The sequence below is a fragment of the Neolamprologus multifasciatus genome, chromosome 1 (assembly GCF_963576455.1).
Source record: "Neolamprologus multifasciatus chromosome 1, fNeoMul1.2, whole genome shotgun sequence".
Lineage (NCBI taxonomy): Eukaryota > Metazoa > Chordata > Actinopteri > Cichliformes > Cichlidae > Neolamprologus > Neolamprologus multifasciatus.
The window spans coordinates 22,827,159-22,846,210 of record NC_140439.1 but is presented as its reverse complement, the minus strand read 5'-3'; the positions used below and the strand labels follow the sequence as shown (position 1 = coordinate 22,846,210).

Here is a 19,052-nt window from a genome sequence, read left to right as displayed (position 1 = left end):
TTATTGCTTTTCTGTTTTTCACTTATCTTTGTAAATATTGTTATATATAGCACAGGTTTGCCTTCTCATGAAGATCACTGTGAATTAAAAAAAGAAAAAATATATATATATATTCTTATGTCCTTGGTTACCTAGGAGCTGATGTCCCAAAGACAGAAGCTGGCAGTGGAAAGAGAGAAGCTACAAGCAGAAATGGAACACTTCAGGAAGTGTTTGACGCTGCCACAGACACACTGGCCAAGAGCCGGCCATTATAAAGGTTACCCTCCGAGGTGACCATGACGCTGATTTTGATAGCCCTTGGGCCCCAGCCTCCTCCCCTTTCAGACTGACACCCAGAGTTTATTTTTAATGGCCTGGTCCTCATAGCTCCATGGAGGATAATACGGCTGGCTAGATACGATGAATGAATGAATGGAGTGAATGGATGGATAGATAGATAGGAGAATGCAGAGGAGACCGGACCATTCAGTGAAGTACAGGCAGTCTTTGGATTATGGGTCAACAGGGACTGCACCACAAGCCACTAATGTGTGCCAATGTAGCCAACTCCAAGATCAGTGAGTGTATGGGGCAGAAAAACCTGAAGATCAAGATGACACCTGCTTTTCATTCTTCAGTCCCTGCTGCGCTATTGTTCAGTCCCTGCATCCCTCACCGTCACAGCTACACAGACAATCCTGCCAATGAGGGAGCAGCTACCCCCAGAGGGGGGTGTCGTTACAAGACTTGAAAGCTCCAGATCTCCAAATGAAGACCTTTGGTCATTTGGGACTGATTTCTTTTTTTTTCCTTTTATTTTGTGGCCACATGAGCTTTTGAACTGGAAATGCACTTAATAAAAGCTGAAGAACTACCTGGTGGTACTGTGTTACAACAAAGAACTGTTCAAATTAGGGAAGAACTTAGAAAATGCACATTTTTGGAAAGAATTAAGTAAATGTTTTATTTCGAAATAGAAAATTTCAAAATAAGAATTTTAAAAGGTGCTTAAGCCTTGTATTGTATATAATATGAAGACTTAAAAAGAATTTTGTATGTTTTTATTACTTTAATCATTGTTCTTTTAAAAGAAAAAGCCTGCCATTTTATATGTTTATGCTTTTTGGGTTGAAAAAAAAAGAAAGCCTTGCTTTTAGTGTTTGTACTGCTGCTGGCTAGAACAGCTTGTTTTGAGACATTTAGCAGAGTGAGAGGAAGCAGGATGCACTCCTCTTATTCTGTCCCGGCACTGCGCAGCTGAGACCCCAGCCACAGCCACCTTATCTGGCCTCTGAGCTCAGCAAAGCTTACTTAGAGGTCCTGAGATGTGGCTCATGCCCTCCACTCCCCCTTCATTCACAGCAGTGTGTCTCTGTTTTAATGCCCATTTCATCAGCTCCTCCCAGTCAGCTTTACTGTTGCTGGCATGACCAGTTAGTGAAGTACTCATGCAGAAACCAGATCCACAGCCACTTTTTTTTTTAAACTTGATTTTCTTGATTATTGTAAGACATTTTCTTACACAGCCAGCAGATAAATCTTGCTTTATCCTGTTTTTGGACCTTCACTTTACTTTGTATGACGCATAGCATTGAACTCAAACACACGATATGACGGTTTGCGGTATGCCTTACAAGATCAAGCCCCTGTCAGCAGCCATGAGACGAAATTGTGCCAAAATAATGATAAAACTATAGCATAGTAAATTATTAGTTGCAGTTGGGTAGCCAAACATACAAACCAGAATGGCCATCTTATACTGCTGAATATGTTTGACATAACATCTACTCTTTGCATTTCTCTATTTTTAGGACGCTCTCCATCCCCACAAAGTTGCCAAGATGTCCTAGAAACCAGGCAGGACGCTTAACTGAGCAGCTCCTGGTACATGTAAAATCAGAAAGGTTTGCTTTACCTTGGATATCTGTTTACAACCTCCATCTGCCCCCCATCTTCCTAATGAGATTTGGCTCGTATTACAGTGACTTTCTACCCTGTAATTCATCTTGTCTCCACCTTATGGTTCTATGTGCACTTGGAGACCTCAGACACAGTGAAATGAGGTGTCTAGGTCATCGTTTGACTTGTTAAGGTGTGGTGGTGGGATGTTTGATGTGAGTGGGTTAAGGATTTCAGTATTTGCAAATAAAAACTTTAAAAATGTACCAATATTTAATTTATTTTTTAAAAAAAAGTACTGAAGCACAACTTACCCCCTTACATACACTTTATTACAAGTGCCTCAAGAATTTGGGAGCATGTGAATGAGTTTCCGTCTACAGGACAGACATTACATGACATAACATCAGTGATCAGGGACTTTGCATATTACATCCAAGTGTCTACTGTATGTCATACCTTTCAAATATGTACAAGTCACAAACAGATACCAAGTTTCTTTCATCCAAATGAGTCACAAGACAATTTTTGTTTTTATATAAATGAGACGTAAGCCAGTTTAGAGGAATACAGAGTGTAGTCAATTTTTTTTTTTTTTTTTTTTTTTACAAAGAAGAAAGCCAACAGCGTAACCTATCTGTAAGTGAAGGAGCATGCATGCTGAGGTAAGCTGCCATTGAGCTGGGGAGGAAGGTGCAGTGTGGTAAGCCTCTCTTGCTCAGCCTCCCCGTGTCTCCAACCCACGCACGCTCATGCAATAGCCCCATTACTCAGTGGAGGATGTCTAGATGCTGTGAAATCCTGTTTTTAAAATGTACTTGTTTGAATTCATTGTAATGTAATATATTCTTTGTTGAATGTAGTAATTAGGTATTTATGAATATATGGCTGTGATTTCAGACAAAAAAGAAAATAAAATATTTCAAAAATGTTAAATATCAACCTTTGTCTCTTTGTGGGTTCTGGTTTAACAGCTGGACATTTTGCACTGGAGATTAGGAAACGGATTCATTTTCGGTGCAATCGTGAGAACAATATCAACCAATATTATCCATCTTTAGAATAAAATGCAACAAGAGTTGAGTGGAATTCCTTTTAATGTGGGTTTTTTCCCCACCTAAATACATTTTAGGAAGGAATTGTTTAGTTTACCAATGTTTGACAGAAACCACATTCATTCTAGTAAACCAGAAAACATCTTTTTTAATCACTAACACAACAACAAGATCAAAAATCAGAATAAGACTGATTAAAAATTGTGAGGAAAAAAGTATACATGTATATACTGTTTACATGCACATACATACATTTTCAAACCTAATGACAACATTCACAAATGATACACTCACTGCAAACAGCAGATACACACAAATCAGACCGGAGAGCAACATGATAACTTAAATAGCTGAGTAAATCTCTTCACTTTTCCAGAAAACTGTCTTTAATGTTAGGTTTAACCCCAGTCTTGCTAAATCCAACCCTTTTTAGCAAGCCTTGTGTGTGTTTGAGCTTTTTTACCAGTAGTCTATGAGCTGCCCCTCACTGCAAGTTGGACCGTAGCTTGTACATACAGTTGAGAGTATCAAGAAGAAACGCTCGTATGGTGTTGATCTCCATCAGAGTAAGGTTGTCCAGCTGTGGACAGATAGAGGAATTAGGTATATTCAAAGATTTAAAATAACACTGTTACTCTGTGACACTTACCTACTGTGTCACAGAGTAACAGTGTTATTCTCAAATGAACAGGTGAAAGTTCATTGTGACTTGTCACTGTTAATATGCGGTATGGGATTGTCAGCAATTGCAACATAACCAATGAATCTTTTATTACTGTTTTTTTTTATGTTGACAGTTACATATCACTGATTTGCTGTAATACCATAGACTGTATAGAAAAGATGGGCACTTTCTCAACTGACATCACCCATTGATTTGTGAAGTCCCTATGTGAAACCTCAAGCCAAATGTTTTCCCCGTTGCCGTCTTAATAATGGCGAAACCGGACATGAAAAGCTACTACAGACTACAAGTCTGCCTGCAGACAGCGTCTGTCTTCAGATGGGGCAGTCCTTTCTGTTGAATCAAAATAGCCATCATGCTGTTCCTATAAGGCTTAAAACTTGTGTTTGAGACCATAAACACATCAGTAAAGTGTTTCATGAGGTCATAGGGAGCCAAAAGGTTTTTCTTCTATACTGTCAGCCCTCAACCACATGAATCACCCCCTGCAGGTCATCAGAAAGAATGCAAGTGTAAGACATTTCCACATTAGCTTTACTTTTAAGACAGTGTGATACACAAACTTGCACTTTGAAACACCTAAAGTGGGAGTGTAGCTGTTAAGAAAACACATCATGGAACACTTAAATCAGATTCTACATTACCTATAGATAACATTTACTGAATGCTTATATACAGCCAATTAAACTGGGGGAACTTAAGGTGATGCCACTTTTTCTAAAGGATCTCAATATGCAATGGGTCCACAACTTGAAGGGATAATGAATAAATGTCACACTGTCCTTTTATGTGGAACTGGTAATTCTGTTATTATGCTGTTGAATTTTTACTTACTTTGCATCTGTTTTCAACTCAATTAAATGTTCAAAACTCAATGGTTAAGTGACAGCAGAGAATACTACACACTCTACATGTGATCAGTTTTACCTTGGCATAAGCTTCCTGCTGACTGATGAAACTGTCAGCAGACAAGCGGAGCTTGGCAATGCGAGTATCCCAGATGTCTTTGACCAGTGTACGGATCTCATCTGCTTTAGGAATGTTGTCAGACGCGCTGCAGAAACACAGAAACCTCTCTTTTAAGGGGAGGGGGCACATACACCAAGCACACAACAGTACTGAGGGCTGTATTTCTGTGGATTACTTAATTGTATATGACTCACTGGTTTAGTAGCAGCTTGGTAAGCTCCATGTAGTAAGGACTGGGAACAGGTGTAAACATATCCTCTTTTCTCTCAAGGTCTCGCATCTCCTCCAGTTTCTCTGCACAGTGAAGCAAAAATGTCAACAGCAGCAAACTGCAGCGACACACAAAAGTGCTGAAAGATTTTCAAGATTCCTCTCTTTTCTGCTGACTTTTGTAGGAGAAGTAAAACAGATATTCCAAATAAAACCACCAATGAATTTACTCTTTTCAGCATTTCTTACAGCATACAGACCAACAATGACATACACATATTTTACACATTTTTCATTTGTAATAACACAAAATCTGAATAATTTGCCTCTTACAACTAAGGGAACAATCTTACTGCATTTCTTGTGCCCATTTTTTTTTTTTTTTACTTATCTAATACAAATTTGGAAAAATAGTTGTAGGAGGTAAATATTTTAGCACTACTTACATGTCAAAGTTATTGCAATGCAGGTCTAGGCTTAACATGGTAGGCCAGTAATGATTACATATTTCATAATGTGAAGGAAAAAATACTCAAAATACTGAAAGAAACTGATCTGAAACATTTTTAAGTAATCCTGTCAGTTCATGCCTGGAAACAAACACCTGCAAAGACCGCATCAGGAAAAACTTTGAACTTTACCAACATCCATCCACTCAGGAGGAATAATTCTACACTTCTGTCTCTGTTTTAGGTTTAGAGCCAGCCACACGGGAACATCAATAGGTAGTCCAGGGTTGAAGGGACCCAGATCTCCCTGAGAACACAAATACATATATTTTATCATGCAGCACAATGCATTCTCCACTTCAGTGAAGTTGGAAAGATACACATGTGCACTTTCATGATTAATAAAAAACATTGCTAGAAGATAAACAATGTCTCTTTCCAACAGCAGCAACTACAAGTTACAGTCTGATTTACATCAAACGAGCCATCCTGAGAGCTTGATGAATAACACAGGCTCTCTTGTGCAGCCAGCTATGTAAAAAATACCAAAAAATATTCCATGACTTTAGTAAGTAAAGTAAGTAAGTACAAGTTTATTTATATAGCACCTTTCAAGATAAAATCACAAAGTGCTTCGCGAAAGTTAAAACATAAAAACAAAAATCAACCAAAAGCAAGTTTAAAAGATGAGTTTTTAAGCTGTTTTTTTATTTATTTATTTATTTTTTCAAAGACCACTGAGTCCGCTCAAAGGGAGCTTGAGACAGTACAGTGTACTGTCATTAAATTCACATCATGCTGCGGGGGATCTTGTTAGCTGTTATTTTTTTTTAATTTTTAAAAAGAAAAAAAAGGGGGGTTTGGAAAATGGAAAACACCATAAGAGTGTATGAGATTTTAGAGAATTATTGAACAATAACTCTCTAAAATCTCATACACTCTCATGGTGGCTCCAAAAATCGCGCATTCATGTGTTGACTGTCAGGTCTGCTTTGTTTATATAACACATTTGACCCAAAGTGTTTTACATACAGGCACAGTTACATTCCAAGTCTCCCAAAAAATAAAATAATCCAAAACAAACAAACAAACAAACAAACAATCAAACAAAATACAAAATACAAAAAGAGCCTGTATTTACTTGATCGATAATAAAAACTGCAGTACAATATAGCAGTAATAGTTCGGGGTACTTTTTGAAAGGCCAAAGATACGGTATCGAATATTATTGGAGCTTTAGTTTTTTCGAAATATATTTAGACATATTTTATTTTAGCTGGAGCGACTTATTTATCTTACTGGATGGTAGTTCGTTAAAGTCTGGAGTTTGAGAGATGAGGCTTTTTTGTGCGTGTTTTAATCAGTTACTGAGTGAAGTGATCCACTCAAACAGAAACATCTTTACATCTTTACATCTATACATCTTTACATACATACATCCTTACATCCATCCATCCATCCATCCATCCATCCATACATCCATACAGCTTTAACCTCCTGAGACCCAGGGGAAAAAAAGTACTTTGATTTTGATTTTTTTCAGATAAATCAAGTGTTGGGATGGTAAAAAACACATTACAAAAACAAAATTGTTTTTAACTAATTTTATTTAAATTTTACAACATGTGCACTTCAGTGCACAAGGGGACTTCATTGATCACGAATGTGAAACTAACAAAATTCAAGAGCTATTTAAGAAAATTAAATGCTCCACTGAAATTTTTGTAAGCAGGATATTAAAACTTATTTATATAACAATATCATAAAAATGTAGATCATGGGTCAACTTAGAAGTCACTGACACTTCATTAGCTGTAAGCCATTGGTTCAGGAACAAGTGATTGCACTGGGCTTTCTATTTCACAAAAGTCAATTCATTTATGATATCTGAGGAAGTACTGTAATGTTTTTATTTGGAGACACAAAGGAACATTTGGCACTTCCCACATCTCACATATGTTTTACTGTTGCACCCAACCATTCTACAACTGAAATGCCTTGGACTGTTAACCATTTCAGGCAAGTGGAGTGAACCATATTTTGTTACACTCTCATCTGGTTGGGGCTTCCTTTTCTTGATTTTTGGAGAGAACTCTTCATTACTGGTATTATTCAGGTCTTGTTCACATGTTTGTCCCTGGTTTCTCAGCCAAGAGGAGCTTGAACTCCAGATACTGTGAGTTCTTTTGGCACATTGAGATCATTGACAACTTTCAGCAAAGACGTGATCTTGTAGAAACAATCAGGTGTCATGGATTCAGCTATAATTGCGACTCTTGTTTTTTTTTACTTTACTGGAAAACATTTCTGCATTTTACCCATATTTTATTTTTAACTCAAAATCAAAAATTCCAGATTCTCCTACATGTTGGTTTTGGACCAGATAGGACGACAGATTTCAGGTGGCTCTGTGTTTTTCTCTATTACATCTGCCACTGCATCTCGATAATCTTTGTGTGGCTCCTCCTGGGTTCTCACCCTCTCCTATCTGGCTCACATGACTCTCATCTTCTGAAAAATCTACGTTTGAATCTCCCTCAATTATTCTGTTAAGAATTCTCTCTGCCTTTGTCAAAGAGTTGTCTACTAGGAAAAAGTGAAATAAATATAAGTACAAAGTCCCGACGTGCACTAGAGTACACATTAATAAATTAGTCATTTCCTCTGTGAAACTAAATAAGCTTAATTCTTAAAAAACCCTCAAATTATTTACTAGATGCTTATTTTTGAAAATTAATCAAAATCTGATTTTAAAATTTTTTTTAAATGTAAATATCATGCTTACCTTTCTTTCTCCCATAAAATGTGCTTGTGGGCATGCCAGCCATTTTGAAAAGGTGGGAAAAAGACAATTGGCAAGGCCACACCCCCACACATGTGATATCATTTTAAAGGTACTGTTGTCCTCTCTAAGAAACATCAGGACTTAGAAGAGTGGCAAGTAGAGTATGAGAGGTACAAGCAAAAACTAAATGTGTACTACAGTGCACAAAAATGAATTACTGGGTCTCAGGAGGTTAAACTGAGTGTGTCGTGATATAATACAAGGTCTTAGCCCAAGGTTTAGCTAATATTGCTACAGTAACTGTCAACGTCTCAGTATCTGGTCAAAAACCAGCTACTTAAATACAGACACAGCTCACTTACCCCGATTAAAAAGACTTTATCTAGGCTGAAATTTGGTATTATCTTCACCATCTCTTTCTCCGCAAGGAACTCGACCTCCGAAGCATCCATATCTGTTTGGTTTTTGTGTGTGTTCAAAAACTTCCGTCCCACTCGAACTGCACTACAAACCGTTCCCGCGCTGAAGGCAGCATTAACCGACAATGAAGACAAGAAAAAGACAACTACGTCATCAACAGGAAGCGCAGTATCGCAAAAGTGAACATTATTGTGTGCCGTGTTACGGCACGTCACATTTTTATTGTTTTATTTTTCTGTATAATTTCTCGAATCTCGGTGTTAATTGCATTTTTAAAATTGTTAATTTACGTGTAAGGTGCGGGCCTGGCCGTGACGAAGCTGACCATACCTTACATTTTAATTTAGCTTTGTCTGGCCCGGAAGAAGGAAGTGGGTCATGTGACAATGACAACAGTTACAACTAAACTCCACCAGACGGCAGCATTCACCAGGCAATAACAAGAAAGGTGGCAGTGAGCTTTTACATGTGAGAACAAAGTTAGATGTTTTTGTCAGTGACTGGGTCTGAACCCATTAGAATCGTGGGTGAGGAGGCTGAATCAATGGACAGCTAACAACAGATACTTGGTGTTCAGTGACAGACTGTACTGAAGAACCTACAGCGATGCTGTGTACAAGAAGGGGATCAATTGATTACTTTCTGAGGTCCAGATCCTTCAGTGTGTTCAGCAAGATGTTGAAGAACTTCTGCCGGTCTGTGCCAGCATCCAGGCCAGCGATGACGTTAGGATCATCAGTATATCTGGAGGCATTTGGGTCAGTGAGAGACAGGAGGTCACTGAACATCATGGACAACCCATCACACCTGCTCCTTTCTACACTAGAGCTCATTCTCCTTCAGACTTATTCAACCTTGTTGCCATAAAGAACCATTTTTGCATTACCACTCTGTAGAGTTCTGTTTTACATAACCTCAGTCTTATTATGTTTTCTATTTCATTCATATTTCATTTTTTATCACAGTTTTACATGCAATTTTTCACTGTCTTACGTTTTACGGCCTTTGGTGTTTTCCTGTAGTAGTTTTTAAAAATGTTTCTCTTGTCTGTTATACTGTTTTTCTTTTTATTCCTTCTGCTGCTGAAGTAATTTCCCTTTCGGGATCAATAACTCCATCCAAAGAATTCTTCCTGGGTTGTACAAACGGTCTCACAACATTCACACCATACATCTCAAATAAATTTGCCAAGATAAAACGAACAAAGAAAAGTGACAGAAGACACCACAATCTATTATTTAAAACAGCAATGAAACTTCTTCATAAATCCAAACCATTTATTTTAATAACATCTGCTCTCAAATCCACTTCAAATATTTCCTGTCAGTGGACTGTGCTTGAGGCATTTCTGCAGAAATGCACCCATGCTGTAGTTAGACAGAATTAGTTTCAGTTCATTTATCGTGCACTGATAGAAGAAGTACTTATCTTTACTGAAACTAGAATACTACATTCACAATTTAAACCACTTTCACCTCTCTAACATCTGTTTTAATTCCATTTTTTATTTTGTTTATTACTATTGTTTATTTATTTTTGCTGATATGGCAGCGTGTAAGTAGCATGTAAGGTGTAACTAGTCAATGTAGGGACCACTTTATTAGCTTTTTATACATTTAAAAATAATGTAAGTTGCTGTCAGATTTCTGTTGTCTCACTTAACATGCTGGAGTAGAAAGTAGCATAAAATGAATATGGATATTAGGAAAATATACAGTGTCATTTGTTTAAAAACTTCCATGAGTTCTTCACAGATACGGCCACACTGTCATTTAGTTTTCATTTTACAAGAATTACATTATGCAGAGTATGGGAGACTGAAGCTATAGATTAGAATGGTCACAAAGCATGAAATAATCTGTAGACACGTGCGAATATGAACTTTGCACCACTAAATTATTGGAAAACCGCAGCTACTACAACCATTCATGACCTCTAGCACTGAGGTTAGCCGACAGTGTTTATTGGCTGTACCTTGGTCCAGGTTAAAGACAAAAGGTGATTGTGGCTCCCAAGTTATGGAAATCGCTTCCACTGGATCTAAAGTCTGTGGACTGATTGATATCTTTAAAAATAAACTTAAGACCCATATATCCAGGATTGCTTTTATTTTGTTTTTTAATATACCATTTTATTTGCATCTTATTCTGTGCTGTAAAGCACTCTGTGTATTTTGTTCTTGAACAAAACTATTTAAAAAAACTTAATTCAACAGGCTGCTGCTAAACCATACAAAACCCCCCAAAGCTGGGCAGTGATTATTCTAAAAGTGATTTTAGGCTTCTTCTTTTTTTTTAATTGTCAAGGCAGAGATGCAGTCATGTGAAAAACAAAGCTTTCACATGACTCTGCTTGTAGAATCACCTTAAGAGCAATAACTTGAAGTGGTTGCTTTGTGTATGAGTTTATCAGTTGCTCACAGCGTGGAGGAACTTTGATCCATTGTTTTTTGTAACGCTGTTTCAGTTCATTGAGGTTTGTGGATATTTGTTTATGCACAGTTCTCCTAAGGTCCAGCCACAGCATTTCAATGAGGTTGAGGTCTGGACTTTAACTGGACCACTGCAACATCTTGATTCTTTTCTTTTTCAGATGTTTTCTTGCAGATTTGCTGTTGTGCTGGATTATTGTCCTGTTCCTTGACCCAGTTTTGATCAAGCTCTCAGACAGATGGCCTCAGATACAGAGGGTTTCATGGTCAGTTCAGTAACTGCCAAGGTGCCCAGGTCCTGTGGCTGCAAAACAAGCCTAAATCATCACCCCTCTTCCATTACGCAACTGTTGGTATGAGGTGTTTGTGCTTATATGCTGTTTGTGTTTTCAGTTTGTCTTCTGTGTTTGTGTCCAGTGAACTTTGTTCCAGAAGACTTGTAGTCTGTTCAAATGCAACTCTGTAAGCCTATAGAAGCAGTAAGGCTTCACTTTACCTTAGCATGGCTGAACAGTCCTTTTGCAAATAACTGTATAAGACACAGCTAAATAGGTTTAACACATAAGAGGCAATAAGAGACCTGTAGAAACATGTAGATGTTTTCAAAAATCAGTTTCATTGAACATTCAGCTCAAAACAATTGCAGTAGAAAATGTTTTATCCACACAATTAACTGATTAATTCTAACCTCAATTACAAAAGGTGTTTCTGTAGGCTCACAATAAATATTAACTTTTTAATATTTGGTTTTAGAATAATCAGTTAAGTGTTAACATAGAATTTATCTAGTTCTTAGAATGGATATCCACACAAAACAAAATTCACACATTCCTGTGATCTGATTCAGTATAGAGCCGGTCTTCCAGATCATAAATCAAGAGCCAAAATGCACATGTGCATCATCCAGACTGACATTCTCCATCGCATTAGTGGCAGTACCGAGAAGCATGCACGCTAGAAATGCATCTACGGAAAGATTAAAGTTGGGGCTTTTGAATGGGCCAAATCTCTGGTTCAGCGTCATCTAAAACTTTCAGACTTCACTTATATATGTGAATTTTCCTTCAGATCTTTTATAAACAAGAAACTTAATAAAGAACACACATTTATCCTATCAGTTGTAAAATCATTACCTAAAAATTAATAATTTAGAACTTATTTAGAACTTGATCTCTGTATGGCTAAAAGCAAATGTATAGGTTTAAACCTCTAGAATCTAAACTTTTACACAAAACAGGATATCAAAACCCATTGCAGGGGGAAAAAAACCCAAAGTTGCATAAAAATAAAAACCCATAAAAGCTTTCATCACTGCAGCATCAACCTGTAAAAGGTAGACACGGGCCAACAGCGCACATATGGTGCTTTCCCTTAAAACATTTGGCCTAACTGGCCAGCGCCCCACAAGTTCCCATCAGCGAGAGAGACTTTTTATGGAACGCAGACTATAGGTTCAGCTTTTTCATTCTCCTGTGCTACACAAGTAGCAGTGTGCATGCTGAATTGGCAGCAATATAGTTGTTCATATGTGTGTGTGTATGTGTGCATGTGTGTGTCATGGGTACTCCCGACTGAAGGTCTTAGCACAGATCCAGGACAGACTTGTTAATAACAGGGTTGGTCCAGTCGTTCCTCAGATCATCCAAGTGACTGTCAAAATCAATCAAGTTCTCATAGGAACGACCCACCAGCAGGGCAGATGTGATTTTCTGTGCTTCGCTCCAGTCCTCAAAGGAGTCACTGGAAAACAGTTTTTTGAAAAATTACATATTCAAGCTATTAATACTGAAAATACAGGGTAATTACAATGTAATTACAGTGTAATGTACTTTGTCTAAATAATCCAAGTAAATGAGAGAACACTTGGAGTTGTAAGTATGCTGGAAGCTCTGAGTTAGCTGCACAAATAGTCTGCAGAGGAAGATTAAAATCTCACACTAAAATAGCTCTTAACACTTACGCCGTTACTTCTCTGCTTTTCCACTTGTTTTCGTGGTGATCATAGATCAAGACGATGGGTTCGGAACAGCTCATTGTTAACTTACTGCTGTCCACCTGCAGGAAAACACGCAAAATTTACTGTGAATTTAGGTGCAACTTTTAGGTAATAACAACAACTGCAACAGACCAGGAAAAATGTCTTTCAGAAACAGTGTTATATATTTTATAATGCATCTAATTATTTCGCCCAGACACGTCTGAGACTGAGAGCTGCATGTCACACTGAATGATTCAGTAAAAAGGCAGCTACTTCAATGACCTCCAACAAAACAATGCTTTGCAAAATATGGAAGAAAACTGTTCCTGCTAAAGGTGACTCAACAGAGTCTTGCTGGAGTACTTGCCAGTTGGACTACATATGACAGGTAGAGCAAACAGTGGCTAGAAATGGTTACATGGTGGAAAAGCAGCTGGCTTTAAGCAGCTGGTTAAAAAATCTCGACTCAAGATGCAGCACACTGGGTAGAAAGTATTTTGTTTTAAGTTTTTAAGTAAAGTACTAATTCAAAATCTTTGCACAACCAAATGTGTGACAAAATTCCACAGAAACAATTCTAACTCATCGCACGCTCTCCCACTTACAGCTAATACGTTTTAAACTATAAAATTACAACCCAACTCTTGCTGAAGGTCAACAGGACCGAAACATTGTCATTTATTAAATGCGAGGACATTGTGCTTACATTTGCTGTGTCACTGCTATTGCCTTACAATGCCGCTGCTGCTGCTGGCACCTTGTGACGATAGATTCGCACTTCAAATTGGGCAGTGCGTCATCAGTGATAGCAACTCATTGGAAAAGAAGGATGAAAGATGTGCTACACTTTGTTTGCATGGATTAAATCCTGCTGTCTGTGAGTTGCAATCACCTATAAAGGGCTTAGCATTTTTTTTCCTACATCATCATAAATGTCATTATAGCGAATTTCACTGAAATATCTGATAGAATTTTGAGGCTTTATTTTCAACCTGTAGAGCCACATCAGTCACTCTATTTATACAATATTATATATTACTGTATAGAGACATAAATAGAGGCTTGTGCTGACAAGTGTATTTAAGGATTTTGGTTCATTTTTACTAAACTAAAACTCAGCTGCTACCCGAAGAGGATGCATTTATAACAATGGATGTAGCAATTGCTTTGGAGAAAGAAGAAAAAAAACATAACGTGTAACCCAGTTGCATCAGCCTTAATAATTTACAGTTACCATAACAATTGCTGCTTCACTGAAGTTCTCAGAAATTCTGGCTGCCACTTTCTCTGCAACTTGGTTGGGCCTGCAGGAGAAAAGATCAAGCATATATTAAAGTGAGGTCCAAAGCAGGATGCAGCATGGTTTCTCAGTGGTTGTTTTTCCCTGGAACAGCACGGCGCCAGTGTTTCTACCTTGAATCCTTTGTGCGTTCGTTGGCTTGATAATATCCGACAATGACATAATTATTTTCTTTACACCAAGTGTCAATCTGGAGTTGGAGCAGGGGCCCATCAGGTTGACATATAAGAACAGAAACATAGTTTAGGTCAGGTATATTTATTTTAAACATAGGAAAATGGATATAGAGCTAGACTGAAACTTTATAACTATTTCAGAGCTGCAGACATTAATTTGATATTATTTCCAGTCTCACTACCATAAATAAAAGTGACGCAACATTAGTAATGGATTTTAGAGTAAAGCAGGATACTTCAAAAGCACCACAACCTAACAGATTGCTACAATAAAACATTTAAAACAAAAGAAAAAATCCTTTTAGAAGGCATACTAGATGGCAAGTGTCTAAACCAGAAATTGCCATCAAACAAAAGACAATATTAAACAAAGATGCCCTGAGTATATACAAAATACAATAATTAGTCAGGGTAAAATGAAGCTACCCAAACCTATCTGGCTCTGTGAAAAATTTATTGTCCCCTAAACCCAATAACTACTTGTGCCACCCTTGGCAGCAAGACCTTAAGTCAAGTGATAACTGGAGGAATGCCAAAGCATCCCTTAAAAATGTAAGTGCAGATTTTGACTAGGTAACCTCAAAACTATCATTCTGTGAATGTACTTTTTTTTAAATCACTCAAGAGCTGGACTTCCTCCTTTTTTTCCACATTATTGTCCTGCTGTATAACCCAAGTGCACTTTCTGGTACAGCAGAATTCATGGTTCTAATTACAAGTGCAGCCAGTTGTCCGGGGCCTGAAACAGCGAAAGCAACCCCAGACCATCACACTACCACCATGTTTGATTGTTGTTAGGATGTTCATCTTATGAAATTCTGTGGTAGTTTCATGCCAGTTGTAAACAGGTTCATGGTTTTTGCTTTAGAGCTCTCCAGTGGATGCCATTTTCAGCCAGTGAATCATGAACTCTGACCTTATCTGAAGCAAGCCTGAGAGGGTTCACCACTGTTCCAAGATTTCTCCAGTGGTTGATAATGGCTCTCATCATTCTAATGACAATAAGAATTGCTGTGCAACCTTTCCACGCCAGCATATACTAGTGACTTTTTTTTTCTTCTGAGTGCCTTTAGATCATAGAAAGATGTAATACTTTGAGTTGTTTTTAGACAGACATGACAGACAAAAGTGAAGTGATTTCTTGCTGTAACAGATCTACAGTAATCAGGCCTGGGTGTGGATAGTGAAATTCAGTGATTTGTTTACTTCAATAAATGAAATCATCACATTAAAACCTACATTTTCTATTTAATTGGGGCAATTTTTTCTTTACACAACTCTATATGCAAATACTTACCAGCGTTAAGGCTACTTCCAGCATTGGTGCCAGAGCTAGAGTACCGTGAAACAGAGGCACACAGTCCACGCACAGAACTGGCTCACTGTGGCTGTCTTTCTTTTTGTCCTTCTTCTTTTCTGCCACCAGCAATCCATTCACGGCGCAGTGTGGATATTTGGCAGCATGTAAAAGCATTTTACAGTACGCCTGACTTGTCAGCTGAATGGGCATTTTTATAAGAAAGTCGGCAGAATTTCAGTAAAGACTAAAGCTGCCAGAGTGGCTAAGTTAGACAATAAGGAGGGGGGACAGCTGCCTGCTACCGTTAGCTATCGTTACTTAACATGCCCGGAGAAAAGTAGATGTACACCTCAGGAGTTAACTTACTGCCACGATATGATGTCGGAAGTACAGTTTGTGGTGAGTTCATTAAGCTCTACAATTATCCGAAATGACAGCAGTCCTTTTATGCTGGATAAATTAGTCGGCGTGCAGTCACAGAAGCTAATCTTACTTCCACCTTCCACTCGTTGCTGTAGCACCGGTGGTGCCGTAAATCAGAACTGTCGTAAAACGAGATCAGAGTCCATCCGGTCAAACGCACAATTTACGTTTTTCCGTTCCCAGTCACACTTCCCTTCAGACTGTAGGCGGACGGGAGCAAGAAAGAGACAAGAGGTATGGTTCTATTTTATTTTTTTAAACTCAATAATAAATTACTTATCCTTCGTAGATATACATAATTTTAGCATCCGCGACATGTGCATCCTAGGAAAAAGTAACGGCTTGCGAAGAATCGCCTATTTTAACCAAAATAAGTAGTGACTTTGTCGGAGCAGATAGGAGCGAGGACTGACTAATGTTCCGGGTAGCTGTCATTAGCATGTAGCATCAGATTTTTGAAGGCGGGTTTGATGTGAAGATAGTACATGTTTCAGTCATCTGCCGTTATTACGCATTAATGTAGTTTCAGTCAATAGAAGAATGATGAATATTGCATGGTCGCATCAGAGAATCTGGTATTTCTACGAATATTTATCCCCTGGTGCTATGACCTTGTGTTTGTTGCTAATGCTAACATCAGGTTAGCCGGACGGTCGTAGTAAAACCAAATATTTTGCAATCTTAACAATAAGCCCATCAACCTGGACGATTATTTCATGTAGGGAAATTTTCCATATGGATGGTAACTGACTTATTTTAAAATGAGTCAGGATTTTATGTATATAAATAGCTTATAAAAGATTGTGATGTAAATATGGACCCTGTGCAGCCTACTCTTTGTTATGTATGTACACGATCTCCTATTGAAACGGGGTTTACTTTAAAAATTAAAAGACAGAAACAATTGTAAAGTCATTTAACCTTTATTAGTGCTTAATACGGTTTCTTAATTTTTCTTATATGACGTTTTCCACAGAATGCTGGCAACCAGAGCCCTAAGCCTTATTGGCAAACGTGCCATTTCCACATCTGTCTGTGTCCGTGGAGGACATGGTAGGTATAAGACGAAATGCATTGAATGTGTTCTATTTATGACTGGCAGTATAACAATAGACTCCGCTTGTGCCACTGACCTTTTGAAATCTCTGTTCATATACACCTAAACGTTTAAAATGTACCCTCAGTTGACCATTTAAAATAAATGAAGCTGTTTGTGTTGTAAAATGAATCCATGTTCTTCCCGTAATACTACATTTCTAATATGTAATGGGAGCTTGGCTGGTGTGAAGAAAAAAAACTTGTCTCTGGTAACTGACACCTTAAGTTTATGGCAATAGATTAAAGAAGATGCACCAGTTTTACAGCCAAAATTACACAGAGATAAAATGATTTTTTTAAGTACAGATTACAATGGGTTTTACTTTATTAACAAAAAACAGGCTTTTCAGGAGTGCTGTTGCTGCTGCAATGTTGCACTTTATTATAGGTCAAATGAGAAACTAAACGCTGCTCACAATCAGAAACCCACACACACAATCTTGTGTGTGTGGGTTTTGTTTTTGTCTGCAGTTTCAAGTGGCAGTACATCTAAACAGTGATAAACAATACTACAGTGAACTAGATCCAGGGTTTGAGAGCAGAAATGTAAAAACAAAATTAAAACAAATCTGGTCTTGGAATAAGCCCGGTAACTAAAATAAGGTTATGTTTTTAAAAAAGCATTGACATGAAGTGAGGGATTATGTGTGAAAGTAATTTGATGAGTTACTGTGGTCTCCCCTGCAGGTGTTGCTAAGGTTGAGGACTATGCCCTCCCTGCCTACTTTGACAGGCGTGACAGCCCTCTCCCCGACGTCAGTTATGTGCAGAACCTGAGTGCAGAGCAGAAGTCTCTGAAGGAGAAGGAGAAGGGCTCCTGGGTTGCACTCTCTAATGAGGAGAAGATTGCATGTAGGACTCAATAACGCTATAGTTTTGTTCACCCATTTATACTGATGTAATGTATAACTGCACCACTCCTATTATGTAGGATAGGGAGTACTAAATTGTTTAAATTCATGCTAAATAATGGGAGTGGTGTAATGTTAAATTCCAAGAGTATTTGTGTTTCCAAATTCTTAAAAAATGTAATCTAGAGTTGTTTTTCTACTTTACAGTGTACCGCATCAGCTTCAAGCAGAGCTTCGCTGAGATGAACCAGGGATCAGGAGAGTGGAAGTCTGTGGTTGGAGGAATCTTCTTCTTCATTGGCTTCACTGGGCTGGTTGTGCTTTGGCAGAGGAAATATGGTAATTATGAAAAATATTGCTTATATGCAAGGAAACCTGTGTAATATCTGATGTTCAGCTGCCTCAGGTTTTCATGTTGGTTAAGTAAAGAATGCAGTATTGAACACATTTTTTTGCGGTATAATCTGGCTCATCACTTGACTCATTTGTTATTGTTTCTTTCCAGTGTATGGACCTGTTCCACATACGTTTGAGGCAGAGTACAAGGAGAAGGAGCTGCAGAGAATGCTGGACATGAGAATAGGCCCAGTGCAGGGTTTCTCAGCCCACTGGGACTACGAAAACAAGCAGTGGAAAAAGTAAAAGACCAAGAGGACTATAACAGTTCTATATACAGGCAGACCAACTCAAAGATACAAAAATACATATATTTCTGTATTTATCAGATGTCCACATTACCTCACCTTACCAGTGATTTTTGGAAGACCACTTCCTCTTAAGGTCGTTGTGTATAATAAAAATAAAAATTGTTAAACTGTTTAAAACCTCTGATTAACTGTGTCAACTGTATGACTCCTTCATTAACACTGATTTTACATATCAGGTACAAACTATGGCAGCTAGATATAAAATTATTCTTAAGGTTGAAATATATCTAATATATATATATATATATATATGTTTGTTCATTATTTTCTGTAACCATAATCCTGAATTTTAAGTACATTTTGGTCTATGGACTGCTGAATATTGTTCCAGTAC

At 37.9% G+C, this 19,052-nt stretch overlaps 4 protein-coding genes across 8 annotated transcripts in view; 2 read left to right on the top strand and 2 right to left on the bottom strand.

Annotated features, from left to right (window-relative positions):
• Window positions 1-2,485, top strand: part of gse1b (Gse1 coiled-coil protein b) — a 166,884-nt gene extending 164,399 nt beyond the window's left edge. For all 5 annotated transcript variants that reach the window (XM_085168036.1, XM_085168058.1, XM_085168044.1 and 2 more), the window contains one exon: window positions 136-2,485. In XM_085168036.1, coding sequence (XP_085024162.1) covers window positions 136-276 — 141 coding nt within the window. In that variant the 3' untranslated portion in view covers window positions 277-2,485. The remainder of the gene's footprint in view (window positions 1-135) is intronic.
• On the bottom strand, window positions 779-8,587 carry gins2 (GINS complex subunit 2). Its single transcript, XM_085168107.1, has 5 exons — window positions 8,397-8,587; window positions 5,442-5,556; window positions 4,785-4,884; window positions 4,549-4,675; window positions 779-3,516 (listed from the first exon to the last, which is right to left on the bottom strand). The coding sequence occupies exons 1-5, from the start codon at window positions 8,484-8,486 to the stop codon at window positions 3,421-3,423; spliced, it is 528 nt and encodes a 175-aa protein (XP_085024233.1). The 5' UTR covers window positions 8,487-8,587; the 3' UTR covers window positions 779-3,420.
• A 2,895-nt stretch (window positions 8,588-11,482) lies between these two features.
• On the bottom strand, window positions 11,483-16,158 carry emc8 (ER membrane protein complex subunit 8). Its single transcript, XM_085168097.1, has 5 exons — window positions 15,637-16,158; window positions 14,277-14,353; window positions 14,098-14,167; window positions 12,846-12,940; window positions 11,483-12,625 (listed from the first exon to the last, which is right to left on the bottom strand). The coding sequence occupies exons 1-5, from the start codon at window positions 15,847-15,849 to the stop codon at window positions 12,466-12,468; spliced, it is 615 nt and encodes a 204-aa protein (XP_085024223.1). The 5' UTR covers window positions 15,850-16,158; the 3' UTR covers window positions 11,483-12,465.
• Window positions 16,159-16,163: 5 nt separating this feature from the next.
• On the top strand, window positions 16,164-18,835 carry cox4i1 (cytochrome c oxidase subunit 4I1). Its single transcript, XM_085168116.1, has 5 exons — window positions 16,164-16,296; window positions 17,039-17,115; window positions 17,848-18,012; window positions 18,219-18,350; window positions 18,517-18,835. The coding sequence occupies exons 2-5, from the start codon at window positions 17,040-17,042 to the stop codon at window positions 18,651-18,653; spliced, it is 510 nt and encodes a 169-aa protein (XP_085024242.1). The 5' UTR covers window positions 16,164-16,296; window position 17,039; the 3' UTR covers window positions 18,654-18,835.
• Window positions 18,836-19,052: the final 217 nt, after the last annotated feature.